We start from the raw sequence: 22,863 nt of genomic DNA, 5'->3' as shown, positions 1-22,863 counted from the left end.
GTTACGCTAAAGAACATCCTTTTCTGTATTTTTACACTAAAGTACAAGCTTTTCTGTATTTTTATACTAAAGCACAACCTTTTCTGTATTTTTATACTCAAGTACAACCTTTGTATAGATCCTTTGATATCGCCACATGACTTGATTTTGAAAGTTATCCTGCACTGGATCAAATTAGTGCACTTTAAGATGGCAAATGTTTCTTCTGTATTCGTTTTCAATTTTTAAATTGGATGCAAATTTAGCAGCATGTTTACTTCATAAAAACCTCAGAGGGCATATATATGAACTTCACAGCCGTGTGTTGCTGGAAATTCTTCTGCCTGCTCTGGGGTCAGCCATGTGGTTGACTGTGTATAAGAGCCTTTAGAATCATGTGTCTCCATCGGAACTGGATTGCCTCTGTGCTTAGGTCTAGGAGACCCTATTCCAGCAGGAGCTTTGTCCACACAGCCAGTGACTGCCTGGAGCAGGCTTTTCTCTAAACTCCTGAATGAAGTAGCACTTAGGATTCTAGAAAAAGAGGTGGAAGCCCTTGCTTTGGTCCTAGCTCTGCTTGACCAGAGCCTAGTCACCTAACCTCTGCAACTTCATAACCCCTATTTCTAAAATGAAGCTACTTTTTTTGACTTGGGAAGGTCCCAGGGTTATTGGGATGCTGAAAGGTCACGTTTTATGTGCACATGCTCTGTAAATCACTGCTTTTTATGTGGATATGTTGCTTTTGGCGATTTTTTGAGGCAGTGTGGCTGAGTGAAAACTGGTTTTTGAAGTCAAATAAGGTTCAGATATTTTTTAAAGATATTAACTTAATTATTTGTTTTTATTTTTTAGGGGCAGGGTCTTGCTCTGTCTCCAGGCTGAAGTGCAGTGGTGTGATTATAGCTCACTGTACCCTCAAACTCCTGAGCTCAAGTGGCCCTCCCACCTCAGCCTCCCAAGTAGTTGGGACTTTGGGCGTACCACCACTGAATTTTTTTTTTTTCCTTTATTTTTTTTGGTAGAGACTGGGTCTCACTGTGTTTTTCAGGCTGGTCTGGAACTTCTGGTCTCAAGTGATCCTCCTGCCTTGGCCTCCCAGAGTGCTGGGATTATAGGCGTGAGCCACTGTCCTTAGCCTGGGTTCAGGTCTTAAGTCCAACATTCATTTAGCTGTTTGACTATGAACATTGGTTTCTTCTGTAATGCTTACTTCATGTGTGAGCATGAAGTGAGATACCAAACATAAGTCTTTTGTATGTAGCATGTTTTAGTGCCAATACATGTTTCTGTGTGTAGCTCTCTGTGTCAAGATTTCTCTGGCACTTCCTGCTTTAATATAAGATGCATTTTAGAAGATTTAAAATGTGCAGTGAATGGATTTTATATCTTAAAATTATGTTGCAATGGAGTGCCAAGAATAAAACAACTGGGAACCAAAAGCCCGTGAAAGTTGAATGAATGCATCTTGTTTCCTGGTTGCTGCAAAGGTGGTACTAAGCCAATAGATGGTGCCATGATATCAGGAAATGAGAAAATATTTACTTCTAAAATTCATCATATTGTTACAGGGAATGTAATATAGTCAGCCCTTGCCAGTTCTTAATCTATTCTAATTAGATTGGATTTTGTTCTTGATTCTGTGTAAAAAAATATTAAACGCCTTTTATAGACAAAATGGTGAGATATTGAATTAATGTATGGGTGCTCTTCCTCCTTTTTTCCCTGCTCTGACATTTTACCACAAAGTCTCCTGATTTGAATTGTCCTTAGCCTACAACCAAGTAAAGCCCTTGCCAGAGCACTTTTCAGAACGGTTAAAGGAAATGCTAACAGTTTAAAGTTCTTTGCTTTAAACCCCACTGAGAGAGAGTGAGGTTAACTAGCTCATCTTTATCTGCTCTTGTTTCAGAATTAGACCAGAGTGCCCCTGCTAAAGGAAAATGCCTTTATATGCTTATGACCTAGTGCTTGATGCCTTTTACTTCCTCATTGGTCAGACTACGTGGAAAGTCATCTTAGGCATCAGAAGGCTTTTCACTGTGTAGTTCATAGAACGAGGGATTTGCTGTTAACCAGATCTGGGTTCATGTACCCGTGCTGCCATTTCTGGCTGCATGACTTTGGGTAGCCTCCTTCCTTTCTGTGAATTTTAGCTTCTTCCATCCATACAATGAAAATAATACCGTCTAGTCCATCAGTTAAAGTGGAATGCCCTGAAATTTGGGAAGTTACTTTGAAATATGGAGCTGAGTAAAGGGTGCCTTTAAGAGACTTGCCAGCTCCCTCTGCCCTGCACTCCCACGGCAGGAGGCAGAGTGTATGCCTTGCACTCAGCTTTGGTTTCCCGGTGGGGCCTCATGGTGCAGGGGACTGATTAAGATAGGCGCATTTTTGGGTAATTTTCATCCTCCATTTTGTCCTGTGAAAGGGTAGGTGACACCTGTGTTTTAGGGAAAAGATGTTCTCGCTCCATATCTTGTGACATTTCATTAAAATGCATTAATGAAATAAAACTTTTCACATTTTAGGCCCTGATGCCCTGATTGTTAGTCTTTTCTGAAGAATAAGTGTTTATAACCTGTCAGTTCAATGAGATGTTGCAGTTGCAATTATAAGAAAAATCCCTGTTCCCTTCAAGTGGTGTTTTAAATTATTAGGGTGAAATTTAACTCCTCTTTGACTGCATTACATTTAGAAAAGGAACTCCATTTTTTGAGGAATTAGTTTTTGAGTGAAATTGTTGAATGCCTTACAAATATTTTTAGCATATTAAATGGAATACTTTTTTTTCAATTCACTGGGAATAAAAGGTAGACTTTGACATTAAGGTACATTTACTGATGAAAAGGAAGCATTCTTCCCCCTCATGAGGGGTTTAAATGTAATACTCGGTGCTTACTCAGGAGTGAAAACATCAAATTAAACTGTTTATGCTGACAAAGGACAAATCTGGATTTCAGCAAGCGATGCAAGATTGTCTGATTGCTTGGCTTGCCTCGCCAGGAGCTTTTGGCCAAGACTTATAATGAAATGCATGCATACAATTAAACCATTTAAAGCCGGCGTGTGCTCTACCGAGCAGTGAGAGGTGCTCCACTGCTCTCTAGTGGCTGGACGTGGTCCCCCGGTGCCCAGCTTGTTTTATATTCATCAATCAGCTCTGCACACATTGGCATTGTCGGCCTCCAGAGCAAGCACCAGTACCAGGAGACGAGGCCTTGGAGGCAGGAATGGAGTGAAAAATGATCCCAGTCTGTGGGTATGTGGAAAGCACCAAATTTTACCCAGAATGAGTGGCCAGTTGACTAACAATGAGCAAGTGTGAGTAAGCGTTCTGTCAGGGAGAGCTGACACTGATAGATTAGAAAGTTCTGTGTGTGACTCTGTTATCACCGCATACATCTTACACCTTGGCAGGCCACGGTGGCAAACAGGTCCTTGGCTGCTTAAAATGGACCGCTCTTTAGCAGAAGGAGCAGCTTTTTTTCCTGAGAAGATCTGGTTAAATTGATTTGGGGAAAAGTGGTAGAAATCCATTTCCTGCTGCCTCTCATGACTTCATGACTTTGAGAAAGACATTCTGAAGACCTCTGTTTCCATGAAAGCTGCCAACCCTGGGACTCACTGAGAGTGATTGTATAAAATAGCTGCCTGGAGGGCCAGGATCTTGTCGGAGAGGAATTTCATCAGCCAGCTTTTCTTGAGCTTTTAGTGTCCCCAGCATTTTGCTTTACACGCGCCATCTTGTGCAACCCTCAGAGCCACTCTTTGAGGAAGGCGCCTCCTGTCTTGTGCCCCTTGTTCAGGAAAGGAACCTAGTTCGGTAGGGCTGCTGTGCCCCATGGTTTCCGGTCGCAGCATTCACGTTGTGCTTAATGCAGTTGCTTGTGCCTCCTGGAGCAACTTTGGCAGCTTTGCAGAGCTCAGAGTGATGTCCACAGCTAGGGAGCACCAGGGCTGGGCCACCTCTTGTGCCTCTTGGTGTTCCCAGAGCCTGCCGCTGCTGTGTGGGCACCTGGGAATGGGTTGTTTGAAGAAAGAGTGGGAAGTTGCCCTTCTGAAGGGTGCATGAGCTTGATAACCCATGCTTCAGAACAGGACTTAGGTTTAAAGCTTGGCCCCGCTTCCCGTCGACTCTTGCCATGGGCAAACTATTTGGAACCAGTTGAGTCTCGATTTCCTTGTCTGTAAAAGGGGCAAATACTCCCAGTACTTGAGTTCAGGGTCCAGGACCTAAGACCCTCAATAAATATTTTCCCCTTCCCCAGTTTGAGAGTTAGTGAGCATCTTATTAGAAAAAGCAAATTTCTACCTTTCAGGTCCTTCCTAGCTTTTGACTTAGAAGCAGCAGGTTTTAGGAAATTATTTCAGTCTTACTGTTTCTTTAGCATATCTAATAACATAGATTATAAAATTGCTAAGTTTGTTGAGTATTTTAGTGAACTCTGACATAGAAAAATAACACATTTTTAAATGTGTAGAACAAGTAAAAGCAATATCTAGATTGTAAAATTTCAGATTTCATCCTGAATTGGATTGTTCTCTTAGAAAAAGTTAGTTTCAAAGTGAATTACTAATCCTGTTAAGCTAAGATCGAAACACTTTCAGAGGTTTTAGAAAATGGAGACTAATTTCAGGTTTTTTTTTTTTTGAATGAGACTATTTTAAAATAAATGCTGTTATAACAGATACTTGAGTGGCATTGCTAAACAGTGAATGGCATATGTTTAATCATTTAAAATATTTAACTAAATTCCAATCTCATTTGAATTTCCAAGCAAAACAACACAAATTAACTATATCCAGATGTGTGTGGTAATCGAGCTGAAATCTAAAGAAAAAGCAAGTTTGAAAGCATGCTTTTTTGGGGTGGGGAGCTAAGAAAAGATAGCTCCATCTCCCAGGCTTACTTGCTAATCTTGATTTCAAGCATTTGGCTTTGCTATTTAAGAGGCAAACGTGGTGGAATGGAAAGAACATCGCACACTTTAAATTCAGAAAGATCTGGCTTCAGAATCCCAGATTTGCTTATCACTGGCTGTGTGATCTGGGCACGTTCCTTATCTCTGAGCTTTATTCTCCTTTTGTAAGTGGGACTGCTACTACTTGCCATGCCTGAAGAGCAAACAAAACTGATGTGACTCTGCTGTGAAAGTTCTTAAGTACTGTGTGCATCTGTTGTAGTTTGTTCAGTGCTGTGTTTGCCACAGAGTACACTTCTGGATAAGTGGGGTCTAGCCCCATGCTGAAATGCTCAGAGGACTTCATTATTAAGATGATTGTACCTCTAAGACAGTCCTAAGGAAGCCCTCTTAAGGACGGTGAGAAGGAGAGATTGGGGTATTTGTTTGTGATGATTGATTGCTGCTGTTCTTTGGGTCTGTTGACTCATGCATGGATTGACCTTTAGGCCCTTGTATACAAATTTAAGAAATAAGCTGCCTGCTGCTGCTGTTATACAGAAAGACTATGACAGCTAGCAAAGTCTTGGTCTTTTGCTTGGTTTTTCCATCCCCTCACAATGTTAGATTTTCTCCAATTTTTTATACCTTAAAAAATTGCTATTAATGTATGCACTTTGAAGAAAAATTAAAAAATACAAGTAAACAAAAAGAAAATAAGCTTAATCTTTTGATTTATGTGCTTCCAGGTTTGTATAATATATAGTGCATAAGTGTATCTGTTAAGTTTGCTTTGGAACATGTTTTCCCCCACTAAATATTATAGCATGGATAGCTTCCATTGCCAAAAAAATGTATTTCTACTTTGTCATGTTTAATGTCTGTGTGTATAGTATTTTATTGTTGATTTTCCCTGGCTCCTGGTTGTTGAACCTTTACATTTACTTCCAGGTATTTTTTTTTTCCCCTTTAATCTAAACAGTGATCTTTTAAGATACGTGACTTGGGTACTTGTCCATGTGTTTCTTTAGAATAAGTTCCTAAGAGACTTGCTGGTTTGGTGGGTATGTGTAGCTGTGTGATTTCCAGTTGATGTTTCTACATTGCCCATTAGAATAGTTCTATCCATTTCTGCTGCTCCAAGTGTGTCAGAGTACCCATTTGATCACACCTTTGTCAGCACTGTTATTCTTTTTAATCTTTGCTAATTTAAAAGGCAAAAAGTAGTTATTTTACTTCAATTCGTATTTCTTTGATTGCTAGTGAACTTGATCAGTGTTGCTTAATGTGTATTGGCCTCTGCCTTTTCTCTTTTGTAAACTACTGTCTTCTCCGTTGGAGTCTTGATGTATTTATCTGTGAGCTCTTTTTAGTTATTAATGTTGTGCATGTTGCATGTATTTTTCTGAGTTTCAGGGTTTTCATTTTACATTCTTAGAGGAGCTAGTAATTTTGTTTATAAGCCAGTGGGCCTGCTGTTATAAGATGTTTCATTTTAACAGACTGGCTGGAGGTGTGGTCCTTGTGGAAATGGTGCTTGGGACCCCTTCTCCCGGGGCTCAGCAGATGCAGGCGACAAGAGGGTGGGACCCCTTCTCCCGGGGCCTAGCAGATGCAGGTGACCCAGAGTATTGTCTCGAGGGTCTGTGGGTGAGTCTGGCCCTAACACAACTGGGAAACAGGCCGGGTGCTCTTTCCAGGACTCCACAGGGCATTGGTTGCAGAGGAGCTCTTTGAATGAGGACCTAGCTGGAGCAGCTGTGGAGTGTGTGCAGTGGATGGGGGAGGGCCCTGCAGGTGAAAGGGAAGGAGACATTTGTCCTTCCTGCCTCCCTGTCTCTCCACAGCCCAGCTCCTTGGTGGGTTGGGGTGGCGAGTGTTGAGCAGGGTATCTAGGTGGGCTCAGGGGAGGGCAGTTGATGCAGGAGGTCAGTCTGAGGGGACTAGGTAGCCATCATAGTGTCCTTACTTATAGTCACCTCTCTAAGTGCTGGTCACTGAATTGCACCTTGTTTTTCTGTTTCAAAGAGCTTTGTTCTGGAAGCAATACTGGGTACTCAGTAACCGTGGGTGTGCTGAAAAGGCAGGCTTGGTGAAGGTTGCTAGGGAGCAGCTTCATGGAAACTACTGATGAGACTGGGAGTGTCAGTAGTGTTAATATAATGCAGAAATCCAGGAAGGGCCGTTCACTCCTGTGATATCACAGTGGTTTGGACTGGACTAGGACGTACAATAGGACTTGGTTTTGCGGTTTTAAAGCCCTTTTTCCTTTTAGAAAATTGAACTGGCTTTACACTTGAGTTTGTCTTATATTCAACCTAGTATGGTAAACTAGGCAATAAATATTGCTTTACACCTTATCAAGGCATTTACTGCTATCCTCACGCCTTCAGGGGCAGCTCAGAGTTTTTTCCGGCTCCCTCATTTGGACAGTTGGCCTCACCTTTTTGTGCAGCTTACTTCAATAAGCGTCTCTCCTAATGCTGCCATGTGTCAGAGACTGTTGGCGATGAGGGCTGTGGATATGAAAGGATGGACAAGTTGCAGAGATGAGAGTGGTAAACCCTGTGGCTGGGGGGTGACCAAGGACGGGTTCTAGGAAGAAGTGTTCTCTCAGCTGGAGTTTGAAGGGTGACTGGGAGTTCTGTGGACTCTCGGGGCAAACGGACTGCCATGTGCAGTGTGAGATAGGCTTGAACTGGCATGGGCATTTAGGAAATCATGGGCAGTGTGGTGTTGGTGGAGTATCAGGGGTGTGTATGGGGGATGGGAGGGAGCAGAAGGAGGTAGAAACCTGGTCATGGAAGGTCTTGCATGTCCTCTCTCAACTGTATTGTGGTATATAGGACTTTCTGTATGAGAGCGCGACATAGGGTCACAGCTGAGACAGGAATCCTGCCCCTGTGCTTGTTTCCTGTAGTCCTAGACAAGGAGCTTTCTCACGTTAGTGGGTTGCTATGAGGATGATGAAATGACCTAAAATAGACTGCATGGCACCTGGCGGGTGCTCAGCAGAAGGCCCTTGTTCTTCTCTTTGGCTTCCTTCTCCTCCCAACTGGAGTAAGTTCTCTGAGGCCTCACTCTTGCATGTCCTCTCTGACATGCCTTTCCTTCTCTGGCATACTCGAGCGTGCCGCAGAGACCCAGTCTTGGCCACACTGTCCCCTGGCTTTTCTGTGTATCTGTTTCTTTAATGGGAAATCAGACAGTTCTGATGTCTAAGATGTCTCTGCTTTTGGAATAAAAACTCAGAGCAAATGATCCTTCGAAAGATTTTCACCTTGGTTTTGTTTCTGAAGAGGGTGCCAGCTTAGGTAGTTGATGCTGAAATAACAATGTCTCAGGGCGTTGTTAGTGGTTTATGGGGAAAGAGGATATAATATTTTAACATTTTACAGGTCACATAGTGGCTGTAATAGAATGGCATTTGACTGGTGATTTATTGTATATGGTTTTGGATGTTGGACCAGTATCTAGGAAACTTGAATGAAGTTATCTTTAAAGAATACTGGTCTTAGTTTACCATCTTTTTTTTTTTTTTTTTTAAATGGCCAATTTCTTGTTCCTTGTGTCCCCCACTGCATTGCCTTGAAATGATGTTCTCTTGTCACTTCAGGCAATTGCAGTTGTATTTTAAATTCTCACCCCAGTTTTCTAAATGGCAGACACACATTCAGAGGTACCTACAAACCTGTTGACAGGTTTTCTATCTCCAAACACTTCTGTGTGTTTCTGAAAAGGGGGGCGCCAAAGTCCTCCTTTCCTGAAAAGCTCGGAGCAGGAGCTAATTTGCAAGTGATTTGGAAATTATTTTTAATGTTGAATTTCCCTTTCAAGTTTATTTTGGGGCCCACTTGTCTTTGATTTCATGGGAAGCAGAATCAGGTTGGGAAGCTCCTGCTTTTGAGAAAACTTCTCGAGAGTGTGTCTGTGTGTGCCTGCACGTGTGTGTGTATATGTATATATTTTTTTGAGGTACAAAAAGGGGAAGTCAGAAATACAGTGTAGTAAAAGTCCCAAGTCCTATGTTCACTTGTCTTATACTTTTCAGCTCTAAAAAAAACATAACAAAATTGCCTGTCTGATAATGTAGAGAGCCTCCCCACACTGGAGAGAGACTCTTTTGTTCCAAGAGTCTGTGGGTTTAGTGTGTGATTTCCACTTATAGAAATTTTGTCTGTAGTATTGTTTCTAGGCAGGAAAAAGGTTTTTTGTTTTGTTTTGTTTTGTTTTTGAGACAAAGTCTCACTCTGTCACCCAGGCTGGAGTGCAGTGGCGTCACCTGGGCTCACTGCAAGCTCCGCCTCCTGGGTTCACGCCATTCTCCTTCCTCAGCTTCCCATGTAGCTGGCACTACAGGCGCCGCCACCACGCCCGGCTAATTTTTTGTATTTTTAGTAGAGATGGGGTTTCACTGTGCTAAGCAGGATGGTCTCCATCTCCTGACCTCGTGATCCGCCCGCCTCGGCCTCCCAAAGTGCTGGGATTACGGGTGTGAGCCACCGCGCCCAGCCAGGATTTAAAGAAATAATTATTTGGGGAGGGAAGTATTTTTCATTTCTTAAATTATTGAGTGAAGGTGAGCAGAAGGAAATATATGTGCCTAGGAAAAAGAATAGAGCCAAAAAAAAAGAAAAAAAATTTACTGTGAAACTGCCAAAGAAAGGAATGGCCCCGGAGGAAAAAACAGCTAGTGATTTTTAAGGAAAAATGCCTTTAAGGTAAGCTTGTTTTTCTCTTTTAACAATTCATTACAGTTTTCCACAAGTTGTTAGCTCCTAGCTAAATACCTGCCTTCTCCTTGTCCTTTTTTAAATGTTTATTTCGGACCTCTGGTTGATCACCCTTGGGCTCTTCGTGGAGATACTCCTGGACTTCCTTGGAAGAGGCCAGCCTGCTCACAAATGCTCTGCAGGATTGGTTTATATCTAGAAGTGTTTTTTGCTGAGATTCTTCATTTGCAGTTGCCTCGTTCATTCATGGCAGCTGTCTTTCGCTTTCCACACAAAACCAGCTTGCCTTTACTAGTAAGTCTGAGACTGGCTCTCACCTGGGCCTGAAAACAGCAACTTAGGTTGCTTTTCCCCGTGACCCCTGAATCTCAGAGTAAACGTGTGACTCACAGAACGTTGGTGGAGTTTGACCCTGTTTCCACATCTTCAAGGACATGTTTACTTTGAAATTCAGAGGTTTGTTTTGCTGAATTTGCTCTCGCCTATGTGCTCGTTTTATCCGAGTGTACTAGTTTTATATCTGTTTAATTTCTGTCTCCTTTTCAGAGGGCTTTTAATGTCCCTTTAGATCGCCATTTTAGTTTTTTTTTAAAAGGAGAAAAAATTGTGAGGGGGGGAAAATGGGGTTGCCTTTTGCTCCCAAAGCCTAAATGAATAGTCATTGCTTGTAATGCTGGTCTACACTTGACGCTTCCTACTGCTTTAGATGTGATGTATCCGGTACTGTGAAGGTAATGATCCTCAACCGCAGCAATATTCCCTAACAGGAGTATCTGTCATATTCATCGGGATTACCATGTTCATTGATTTGTGTCTGTAAATCTGCTGTTTCTACCCTTTAAATTTGATCTATAATTGGACCTCCTTAAATGGTTCAGATAAGGTAGTCTGTATTTTCTCAACGCGGCGTTGCTGTCAGCTTCTCCTTTTTCATTATACATTCAGCAGACTTGATAAAATCAGCAGGACACCTCATTTGAAACTGTTTAATCGCTGCCTTTTTCTTTTGCTAAACCATTGAGGTGGTCAAGCGATGTACACAAATCATTTTAAATAGAAAATATGGTTTTCTCTGTGACCTAGCTAAATAGATAGTGTTATGCAAAACAAGTTAAAAAGTAATAAATGCCAAAAAAATCTTCTAATTGGAGTAAAAAATTGTGGGCAACTCTATCCTCTCTCCAAAAGTGGAGTATACTGAAATATTGCCAGGACCTGTAAAGACAAGATGATGATTTTCTAAGGATTCTCTGGTTTTTGAACAAAGCAAATTTAAATTTTCAAGGAGTGCTGAGCTGCCTTTTGCGTCCATTCAAAGGGAGCCCACACTTATTCGTAATGCCTTTACATCCTACTTTTGTAGGGATAAATTTGCTATCTGTTAATGTCTATGCAGCATAACCTTTCAGCCATTTGCTATTGTGATAATAAATTTTTGTTTCTTTGTCATTTTGTCTATTCAGCTGTTACTCTTCAAAGTACAAACTAAAAATAATAGCTCCAAATAAATGCCACATAATAAAGTGTTTTACAGTTGTAGCTGGAATAACCTGGTGGCTGCTGCTCGCAGTTCTATTACCATTGCTGGTGCGGTAGTTTCTTCCCTGCATGTCAAGGTGACTCTACCAGGGCCAGCTCATTAAAACAATCTTTTCTTTCGAACTGGCTTGCTATTTAGCGCTATACCCAGCAGCCTGCCAAGGCACAATATGGAGCACTAGACTCACAACATAGAACATGGGAAATTATGTGGCAGTCACTGTTTGAAAAAAATCCAAATTCTCCATAACCTCATTTTCATGCTTCAGCATTTTATTGTGAATAATTTACAGTTAAACCTGTCAGTGGTGGAAGTAGGACCAGTTGCAGATTTACCTTAGATAGTGGTAAGTGTGACTCCGGGCTTTTGAAGAGCACTGTTTTCACCTGGTTTATGTGGCCCTGTGGAATTAATATTTACACTGCACTTGAATGAGACACTGGGCATGTTTTGCTGTTTTTGTTGCCCCTAGGTAAACTTGAGATGGAGAAGCTGGTATATCATAAAATACACTAAAAGTGCACCTTTTTCTTACAGGTTCTGGCTCCTTGGCAGCAATGGCTGTATTTGAAGATAAGTTTAGGCCAGACATGGAGGTATGTAAGTCCCTGCAGTTTTATTCTCTTTCAGAGATTTTTCTGGTTTTGTCTTGAACATTTACAAATTGATTGTTGATTCCTCCCGAGCTTGTGCGGCACTGTTGTTAGTTGGAATGTTCTTTGGCACAGATGGTCTCTTTGCCGAAGAGACCAGCTTCCTTTTGTAGTGGCCCAGCTGTGCCCTTCCTTGGGCTTGAGGCACCAGCGCTATCCAGCTTTTTGCTCTGGGCTTTGGGCTGTCTAGGAATCTTCTGGACTGTAAAGGCAGCGACAACGTGGAATGTTTTCTTGTGCACCAAGCTTTCTGTGTCACGATATCTCAAAATGACAGGTTTTTCTGTTCTTACTAAGAATAGAAAAAACGGTGTATGTCTTTGCATGTTACAGAGACATAACCTGAAAATGGAGGCAGTTTTAAAAATCCCTATAGGTGATTCTGCATCTGGCAGAAGATGGGGACAAGACCATGCATGTGGTGGAATCATCTCAGAGTGTAGTGATCTGGTGTCTCAGATACATGTATGAGAGATTCTTTTATTGTATTTTCTTTGGTGGTGGGGGAAGGTGGTATCTTCTGAATGACACTCCACTTGTCTACTTTAATGATAGATTGTCCCCACCCCCCACATCTTCAGGACAAATACACAGCTCTTCCATGGTCACTGTCACAGGAATGTTGGATATGCCTGGATCCATCATGGTACCACGTTATTCCTCCACGGCACTACATCCTTGCCGCTAAACCAGCATTCGGCACATAAGCTTTTTTGATGGTTATTAATTTTTTGATGGGGAGTATCAACTTCTTTTTAACAATTAATAGGTAGTTTATGAGTGGTTTACCCTATTTCTTAGTATATAGGTTTCTGCCATTTCTGACTTTGCAGTATTGTTTAGGGGCCAGAGGGTGTCTCTGGGAATTGCTTTTTGACAGTGCCTTATGTCCAGTCATCTTTGGAAAAGACTGCATATTAAAAATACTTTGTTCTTCCGTCATCTCATTGTCATTGGAGCACCAAGTGTCGTTGGAACTCTGAAGCTCTCTCTGCCCTTTAGGTTCGGACCAAGTGCTGTCAGAGCCAGAGAAAATAGGATGAAAGATGCTGATCAGCCAGGACAGACAGGGGTTTTCTGCAGGAAACTGCGGCGCCTCCCCCCTGTACATGGGGGCAGCTCAAATAAGTGACTTGGTCACTCTGTTAGATTCCTTCCCTTCTCGGATGCTGCAGGAATTAAAACATAGTGTATAGAATTTAGGGGTTTTATACTAAAAATGATGGTGTCTTGTTCCAATTAAGAATAGTAAACAAGTCCAAGTATAGACTATAAATGAGATTGGGATTCTGTTCTCATTTCTCCATGTGAACAGTTGTTCCCATATCAGCATTATTTTCTGTTTGGCCTTCTTAAATACAGAGAAAAAAATAGGATATATTAATACTAGGTCACTTGAAAAAGAAAAGAAAAAAGTTCCCCAGTCTTCTAACTACAGGAGAGGAGTTCCTAAGGTTCTACACATCCATTAGAATTCACAGAGGTGCAGGGAGGCAGACTCGGAGTTTTGTTAAGAAAATCACCTCAGTAATGCCAAATCCTTCTTTAAAACACATTAATCTTTTCAAATCTTCCTGAAAGCTTTGATTGGACTTGTGTATGTTAAATAAAAATGAGAATTGCAGGAAAAGTTGAGAGTATGAGGTACATTAGAAGTGACTTAATTTTACCTTATTTAGAGTTTGGATTTGAAATGGTTCAAAGGCTGTGAATTTAATATTTGATGTGATTTTGGGAAGTAAAGGGGAATGTCAGCATCCCTTCAATAAAATTGATACTATCAATCTGAAGAATGTTTCTTAGATCAGTTGCGTCCATAACTGGGAGCACTTGGTTCTGCATTAGCTGTGAGACCTTGAAACAGGTTGGCCATATTCTTATTTCACATTGATTATTTAAATGGACAGTTTTAGGTGACTGGTTTTTATTCACTTGTTATTGAAACCACATGCACACTGACAATCAGTGAAAATCACTTTATTTATTTGAGACAGTCTCGGCCGGGCGCAACAGCTCATGCCTGCAATCCCAACACTTTGAGAGGCCGAGGTAGGGGGATCACTTGAGGCCAGGAGTTCGAGACCAGCCTGACCAACATGATGAAACCTGTCTCTACTAAAAATATGAAAATTAGCCAGGCGTGGTAGCAGGCGCCTGTAATCCCAGCTACTTGGGAGGCTGAGGAAGGAGAATCACTTGAACCTGGGAGGCGGAGGTTGCAGAAAGCTGAGATCATACCACTGCACTCCAGCCTGGGTAACAGAGCCAGACTCTGTCTCAAAAAAAAAGAGGGAGAGACAGAGTCTCACTCTTGTCACCCAGGCTGGAGTGCAGTGGCATGATCTCGGCTCACTGTAACCTCTCTGCCTCCTGGGTTCAAGCAATTCTTGTAGAGACTGGGTTTCATCATGCTGCCCAGGTGGGTCTGGAACTCCTGAGCTCAAGCAGTCTGCCTACCTTGGCCTCCCAAAGTGCTGGAATTACAGGTGTCAGCCACCATGCCCGGCCGAAAATCACTTTATTAAGGTGAAGATGGTACCTTCTTCTTTAGTGGTTGAGTTTGAAAGTAAACAGAAGGCACATAATAGAATAACAGCTGTCAGCAGATAATTGTTTAAAGATCTCAAGAGATGTTAATAGTTAGTAGGAAACATTTATTGCGAAGACCAAGCCACTAACTGTGCTGACCACAGTGTTTGCTTTTGGTGAATATTAAATGAAGGCCGAGACTGCCTAGCAAAGTTGAGAGGACACCATTTTAGATTCAGCCAAGGTAACTGTCATTTCTGGTTCTGCGTTTGTATAGAACTCCTAACAAAGACATTTTGGTTTAAAATTTCCAAACTTTTACTTTTCCTTCTTTCCAGGGAGACTTACTTTCTGTGTCCAGAAGCCCAGGATAACTTTTCTTGCCTAATTAGAGACCACAGAATTGGGTGACTAAGCCTGCTGTTTCCTTTCAGTGTGGAAAGGCTTCTGGATGTGTCTCAGACAGAAAGCCAGGAGAACAGCACTGCTGCCTTTCACACCTAGAATGGGTTGCCAGGACAGTAACTGCCACTCACTCACAGAGAATTGCGTTGCAAAGGGGCAGTTTTAGGCTGTTGTAATAACAAATTTTTTAACCAACAGTAATTTTTAGGCCAGACTTATGAAACAAACTCTTGGCTTTATTGTTAAAACAAATAACAAAATAGAGGAAGCCCAAAGTCTTTCTGTTTCCTGATCTACAAACCTGTACTTTGGATAGTGCTGGGCCTTTGGACTATAATATTTATGGAATACAAGTTCCTCCCACCTTAAAAACCTTTCTTGCATTCTCGTCATCTCTAGCTGCACTGTCCAGTGCTAACCTCAGGTGGTTATTGAGCGTTTGAAATGTCAATTGAGAGGGTCTGTAAGTGGAAAACACACACCAGGTTTCAGAGACTTAATGCAGGAAGCTTTTAAAACATCTCAATAACTTTTATACTGATTATATGTTAAATGGTACTGTTTTAAGTATATTGGCTAAATAAACATATTAATAAAATGTCATCTAATTCTACTTTTTAAACTGTAGCTATTAGAACATTTATTGGGCAGGACCAGCCTATCACTGTATTTTGAACTTGTCATTTACACATTACATTTAAGGTTTCTGCCATATCCAGGTGCCACCTGCTCTATTAACTTTTTTGAAAATTTAAATTAACTCTAATAAATTAAGGTATATTTTACATATAATAAAGTGCACAGATCTTTTTTTTTTTTTTTGAGACGGAGTCTCACTCTATCACCCAGGCTGGAGTGCAGTGGCGCCATCTTGGCTTACTGCAAACTCTGCCTCCTGGCTTCACGCCATTCTCCTGCCTCAACCTCCCCAGTAGCTGGGACTACAGGTGCCTGCCACCACGCCCAGCTAATTTTTTATATTTTTTAGTAGAGACCGGGTTTCACCTTGTTAGCCAGGATGGTCTCGATCTCCTGACCTCGTGATCCGCCTGCCTCAGCCTCTCAAAGTGCTGGGATTACAGGCGTTGAGTAAAGCTCACAGATCTTGAGTGTATATTGTTCAGTGGGTTTTGGCACTCAAATGAAGACAGAGAACATTTCTTTAACCCTGAGGGCCCCTTTTCAGTCAGTTCCATTCTCCATCTTTCCCACAACCACTTTGATTCACCTTTTTAACTTAAATTTATTTTTAAAATACAGTTTATATCTGAAATCCTGGATTTGATGTACTGGTTCTACTTTTCTTTTTCTTTTTTGAGACAGGATCTTGCTCTGTTGCCCAGGCTGGAGTGCAGTGGCATGACCAGGGCTCACTGCACTCTCAACTTCCCACCCTCAAGTGATCTTCTCACCTCTGCCTCCCAAGTAGCTGGGACTATAGTTGTGTACCACAACGCTTGGCTAATTTTTTTGAATTTTAGTAGAGATGAGGTCTCACTGTGTTGCCCAGGATGGTCTCAGACTCCTGAGTTCAGATGAACCACCATGGCCAGCCTGTATTTTTCTTAAAGACACATGAAAGTGGGTACATACTATTAATAGAAATAAAAATGATTCATATATCACCATCACGTGTAAGCCCAGGGATTAAATTTTGGGGGAACATAGGTTCCCTTTGGTTATTCTTGTCTGCTCACTGTTCTTTGAATATAGCGTGCACTGGCTGGCCATGGACTCCTTACCTCTGGTGCCCCCCAGCAGTACCCTCAGTTGCTGCTTAATTTTTTTTTTTTTTTTTGAGACAGAGTCTCGCTCTGTCACCCAGGCTGGAGTGCAGTGGCCGGATCTCAGCTCACTGCAAGCTCCGCCTTCCGGGTTTACGCCATTCTCCTGTCTCAGCCTCCCGAGTAGCTGGGACTACAGGCGCCGCCACCTCGCTCGGCTAGTTTTTTTTTTTTTGTATTTTTTAGTAGAGACGGGGTTTCACCGTGTTAGCCAGGATAGTCTTGATCTCCTGACCTCGTGATCCACCCGTCTTGGCCTCCCAAAGTGCTGGGATTACAGGCTTGAGCCACCGCGCCCGGCCTGCTGCTTCATTTATTTGTGTCCCTGTGCTGCACTGTACACACCTGTCCTGTTGTTTTCTGAGGCATCTCCTCTATGCCAGTGAGAGAGGGAGCTCCTTGAGGGCAGGGGCCATGAAATCATCTCTGTTCTTAGCTCCTGAGGTTCAGTATGTGTGTGTTGCCTTGAGACAGTAGGAGAACCCTGAGCTTAGTCTGAGTTCTCAAAAACACCTGGGAAATGGAAGGGACTTTCTCTTCTTCTTATCCGGAAAGTGCTGAACCTCTTTTCAAGATAACAGAGGATGATAACCAGCACACTTCTCAAATAGCATGCAGTGTTGGGGCACAGAATCAGCAAAGCAAGCACCCCATTAAGGACACAGGGAAAATGAAGATGGGGCAAAGGGCAAATGCTCATTGGGAAATTACAGGCCAAAAAAGCGGAAGAGTGAAACCCAGCTGGGATTTGTAAATGCCCAAGATGGGCTTCTGCTGTTTAAAGTTATCTGAGCCATGACTTGCCTCAAGTAAAAGCCCTCAGTTCCTGAGTTTCAACTAACCCTGTGAGCTTAGGGCACATTAAAAATCTTCAAAAAGTCTCACCCAGTTTTGGCCTAAACGCTACCTCGAGTGGTCTTCTAATTTTCATTTTTTTGTTTGTTCCCTTGCTGTGAGCCTGAATTCTTCTCTGGCAGGGACTGTGGGTACACCTGGTCGTTTCTGTTCCCTTGCCCTAGTATGGTGACTGGTGCGTCGTAGGTATTCAGCCAGTATGTGTTGAATGGGTGGATAAAAAGTGTAAGTTGACCTGATGACAAGGGGTCAGTTAGATGAGAGGTTTTTTTGGTGATGATGAATTGCTCAGAGCGTTCCCCCAGATTTTTTTTTCTCTATTGTTAAGGCTGGTATAAGAATTCAGCTCCTGGTCCTGGTTGTTACCCATAGGCTAGCTTAGCTGGACAGGAAAACTAGTGATAACCATGCTGGGGCATTTTCAGTCCATTTTCCAGTTAAGAATAAGGAGTTTGACCATGGTACCTGGAAATACGGTGCTAGCTTGGCAGATATGTATCTTGAAAATTTCTAAAATGAAACATGTATTTGGTTTTAAGGGAGAGAGAATTAAATGAATCCGATAATGTAGGTGAGTTTTCCTTCCATTCCATTTCTTTGTAAGAAGGGATGTTTTCATTTGGCCTACTGAGAAATTTAAACTCTGGGAGATTACAATTCATTAAAATGGGTAGAAGATTAATATTTAGTGTGTCAAGATCAATACTGCCCCCTCTTTGCACTAATTGTCAGAATATCGTGCGAGGGCCGCTGAAGGGTAGTGGTGTGCGGCAGGACCCTCACATCACAGGGAGATGATTCAAAGGCAAACTGTCCTGCACCCTCTGGTATCGACTTGCAAATTAGCATCTGGAATCTAATTAAACAAGCTTAATGAAAGTAGCAGCTGAATGCTGCTGGAAAAGACAATCAGCTTTTTTTTCCCCTTCTCTGATACATATTCTGTACTATTGAAGTTGGTCACCAAACACATCGTGTGAGCACAGTTAAAAAAAAATTAGCATTTATTTGAAGAATAGAAACTGTTTTTCATTCTGTTATGCATTTGGCATGCTCTGGCGTCCCATGAGAGCCATGCCACAGCAGATAGTGCACAATATTTATAAATCCATGACAGGCAATAATAGCAACTTGAAAAATTCTTTTGCTAGAATCTCAAGTTGAGAGCTGCCAAAAGCTGAGAGGATCAGATCTGCAGTGGCAGCTGCTGTGCCCTACAGTTAGAATTCTAGACTTTGAAGATGCTCAACTTAAAGAAATGAAGACTGCAGGCTTAGCCAATTTTTGCAGGTTTCTAGAGCTCTGGCTCTCTGCCTTTTGAAGATGAGTTGCTGAAGCTTCTACCACTGCCTGAGGCGTGCTAACACCAGCAGGATCTTTTTTTTCCTAGTCTTAGTGTGTCTTCAGTTTTAAGTAGCACATGCTTAGTCAATGCCAACTGTGATGGTCCTTTCTCTGGTTGCAATACCGAGGGATGAGCTCCTATCCCACACCCTTCAGAGAGAAGCTATGAAGATAGATGGTGACGTATACAAGCGCTACTTCAGCCGTCTGATTTATGGAGTCATATTTCATCACTCGGCAAGTGTTGGCCTCTAGAGAAGCCCTTATAGATTGCTAAAGATGTGAGCAGCTTTCGCCCTAAAGGCTTGTGGTTACCTCACAAACGTGATGCCAAACACCTAGCTACTGAGGAAACAGAATTAATCTGTCATTGCAGGCAGCTATAGATCCACTTTAAATAATGAGAGTTGATACCAGTATGGTTTTCTGACAGCAAATCTTAGAAGTAACTGTGTGTGTTTTTTTAATAAGTCCAGTATTAGGAAGACACTGAGTTGCAGGTTCATTTGTGCTTTGCAGATGGACAACAGTGTGAGAGATCTACATTATTTTGATTAAAAAATCTGTGCAATTTGGCATATAGAATGATCCCAAAGGAGAACATAGCCTGAGTTCAATATGGTCGCATGGAAAGGGGCGTGGGGCTTAGGAACTAGAGGATTGGGCTGCAGGTCTGTTTCCTCTGTCCTCACATCAGGACTCTGGGAAGAGGGGCATCCTCGTCTGTACAATCGGAACAGAGACCTACCTGCCTGCCTGCACGTTGCTGTGAGCATTAGATGTGGCCTGTAAAACACCTTAGATGCTGGCTCACACAAAATTGGCTCTAAAATATGGCAGCTGCTTTTATTTTTTTAGTTATTCAGTAGTAGGATACAAACATCGCATAGCAACGACTAATGTGATTATTTGTGCTGGCATCAGGCTTGGTGAATTTATAGTGTGATATAGATAGATACAGTCCTTCTTATCTGAAAGCGTAATATTGGAGACAGGCATATGGTGGTGGTCATAGACAATGGTATATTATTTCATTTACTTTTCAGCAATTCCTTGAGTTCAGTACTTTGTTGTCTTCATTTTGTAGAGAAGAAAATTGGGCCGTAGGGAGGTCAAATAACTGGCCAGAGGTCACACACTCAGTGGAAGAGTCAGAGTCTGAACCTTGGTCAGCCTGACGATAGAGCCCTCTGATGGGTTCAGCCACTGTGCTATATCTGCCCCTTTGTCATTTTTTCACAACAGAATGGGAAAGGCATCTTATTTCTTTAATTCTTTAACATTTTATTGTTCCTGTAATTCTTTAACAAGACCGGGAAAGACATCTTATTCCAGGTGAGCAGAGGTGTGGGCTGCTTGCGCTGTTCCTTTTATCTGATGAGGTCTTGTGAAGGCGGCAGAAAGCCAAACAAGTGTCAGACAAGGTGTGTAACCCTCTTTGGCAAGCTCTGTGATTGGAGGGAACCCAGGAACAGAAAGGTTTAAGGAAGTCAGAGATACAGAGATGTTAGTAAATATAATAAAATCATGTGGCTGTTCATTTTTTTCTTTTAATTCTAGATTTTTGTTTTCACTTTGTAACTGCTCTCTATACTAAATAGCCTGTGATTGTTTTATTCCCCTAAAATTTTCAAATATTATTTATAAGAGAGCTGTTTTACAGGAAAGCTGTTTTCCCAGTTTGGCTGATGTACAGACAGCACAGCCCTCTTCAAATTTAGTAATGAGACCAAGAAGTCTTTAAATATTGGTGAATGGCATTTGTCCATTTGAGGCGAATCATGAATAACTTGAACAAAAATAAAAAAAAAAATAAGCAAGACTATCATATTTGAATAATGAGGTGTTCTTTTTTTCCCAACTGCCAAAACTTTTTAATCTTCGTCAACGATTGTTCTGTCCTCCGTCTTATTTAGGTTGCATCTGTGCGACTCTGAGCTCAGGAGCCCTGACAAGCGGCATATGAATTCTGTATTCATTAGTGATCTTGATCCAAATGCCTCTGTCCCTGCCACAGGGGCTCAGGTGTGGAAGCTGCTGGCTAATCCCACCAGCTGACATTCAGAGGTTTAATGACTCCATAGGAAGGTGACCACTCGCTGGGAGGTTTGCTGGCGGAACCCACACAGCAGACAATGGAGATCAAGGAAGACTATCTGTGTTTAGCCGAAGCACCTTCCTGTGCAACTTGAACCCTGTTGGCATCAAACACAGAGTTTTACGTAAATGCAAAATTAAACAAAAAAAAACCCCGACCTTCGATAACTATTATAAACAATGATTTTCCTATCTGTTTTGATGGTGTTTCAGGCTGTTTTTCTTAGGGTGCTTTAATAGGTGTCGGTTTAATGAGCTGAACTTGACTCACTTCTCCGATTTTTAGGTTTTAAGGTTATATTTGGTTGTTACATCTTTTTCGGTATCTCGTTTGTCTTGGGGGGAAAAATGTGTGTTTAGACCCAAAATTATTTTCTCATTAAATGCTTTTAAGGATTTATGCTAGGCCAGGCGCTACGGCTCATGCCTGTAATCTCAGCATTCTGGGAGGCCAAGACGGGCGGATCGCTTGAGTTCAGGAGTTTGAGACCAGCCTGGGCAACATGATGAAACCCTGTCTCTACAAAAAATAGAAAAAATTAGTCGGATATGGTGGTATATCCCTGTAGTCTCAGCTACTTAGGAGGCTGAGGCGAGAGAGGATCGCTTGAGCCAGGGCAGTCAAGGCTGTGGTGAGTTGTGCCATTGCACTGCAGCCTGGGGCTACAGAGCGAGACCCTGTCTCAAAGAAAGAAAGAAAAAAAAAAAAAGATTTATGCTGGTATTTTTGTTTATTATGAGCCTTAGCTTTTTTTTTTTTTTTTTTTTTTTTTGAGATGGAGTCTCACTCTGTTGCCTGCAACCTCCACCTCCTGGGTTCAAGTGGTTCTCCTGGCTCAGCCTCCTAAGTCGCTGGGATTACAGGTGTACGCCACCATGCCCGGCTGATTTTTGTATTTTTAGTAGAGATGCTGTTTTGCCGTTATTGGCCAGGCTGGTCTTGAACTCCTGACCTCAGGTGATCTGCCACCTCAGCCTCCAAAAGTGCTGGGATTACAGGCATGAGCCACCGTGCCTGGCCAATCTCTAGCTTGTATTTATTTATTTTTATTTTTTAGAGATGGGATCTTGCTCTGTTGCTCAGGCTGGAGTGCAATGGCACACTTATAGCTCACTACAGCCTTGAATGCCTGGGTTCAAGGGATCCTTCTGCCTGAGCCTCCCCAAGTAGCTGAAATACAGGAGGGTGCTGCCATACTCAGCTAATTTTAAAAAAATTTTAGGTAAGTGGTCTCACTATGCTGTCCAGGCTAGTCTTGAACTCCTGGCCTCCAGTGATCTGCCTGTCTCAGCCTCCTGAGTAGCTGGAATTACAGGCACAAGCCACTGTGCTGGTGTCTTAGCTTTAAAGAAATTAATATTAAAGTGTGAGTTTATTGATTGACTTGTAACTAATCAGATGTTTTGACTACTTTTTTAGGTCTACTATTCTAAAAGTGTGGGATACCTAGTTCTATTACTACGTAATAACAGCTTCATTGATAATTCACACCTATGCAATTCACCTGTTCTTAAGTGTATAGTTCAGTGGTTTTTAGTGTATTCACAGAGATGTACAGCTATTACCACAGTCAATCTTAGGACATTTTCATCACCTTAAAAAAATAATAACTCCATTCTTATTTGCTATCACTCCCCATTTTCCCCCAACCCTCCCAGCCCTAGGCGATAACGAATCCACTGTCTCTGTACACTTGCCTATTCTGGACATTCCATATAAATGTAATCATATAATGTGTGGTCTTTTGTGCCTAGCTTCTTTCACTTCGTGTGGTATTTCACCCGTGTTGTAGCATATATCAGTATTTTATTTCTTTTGACGGTCAAATAGTATTCTGTTGTGTGGACATACCACATTTTACTTATTTATTCATTAGTTGGACATTTGGATTGTTTTCACTATATGACTATATTTATAATGCTGCTATGAACATTGGTGTACAAGTTTTTGTATGGACATATGTTACGATTTCTCTTGGGAAGAGAAATTCTAGGAGCAAGATTGCCAGGTCATATAGTTACTCTATGTTTAACCTTTTG

The 22,863-nt window shown here is 41.9% G+C and overlaps 1 protein-coding gene across 1 annotated transcript in view; it reads left to right on the top strand.

Annotated features, from left to right (window-relative positions):
• Positions 1-22,863, top strand: part of LOC105463905 (proteasome 20S subunit beta 7) — a 63,374-nt gene that overhangs the window by 19,969 nt on the left and 20,542 nt on the right. The window contains exon 6 of the mRNA XM_011711322.2: positions 11,694-11,752. Within this exon, the coding sequence (XP_011709624.1) occupies positions 11,694-11,752 (59 nt within the window). The remainder of the gene's footprint in view (positions 1-11,693; positions 11,753-22,863) is intronic.

Source organism: Macaca nemestrina, chromosome 14 (genome assembly GCF_043159975.1).
Source record: "Macaca nemestrina isolate mMacNem1 chromosome 14, mMacNem.hap1, whole genome shotgun sequence".
Taxonomy (NCBI): Eukaryota; Metazoa; Chordata; class Mammalia; order Primates; family Cercopithecidae; genus Macaca; species Macaca nemestrina.
Note: the sequence above shows the minus strand (reverse complement) of the source record. Positions and strands in the feature narration are given on the sequence as shown.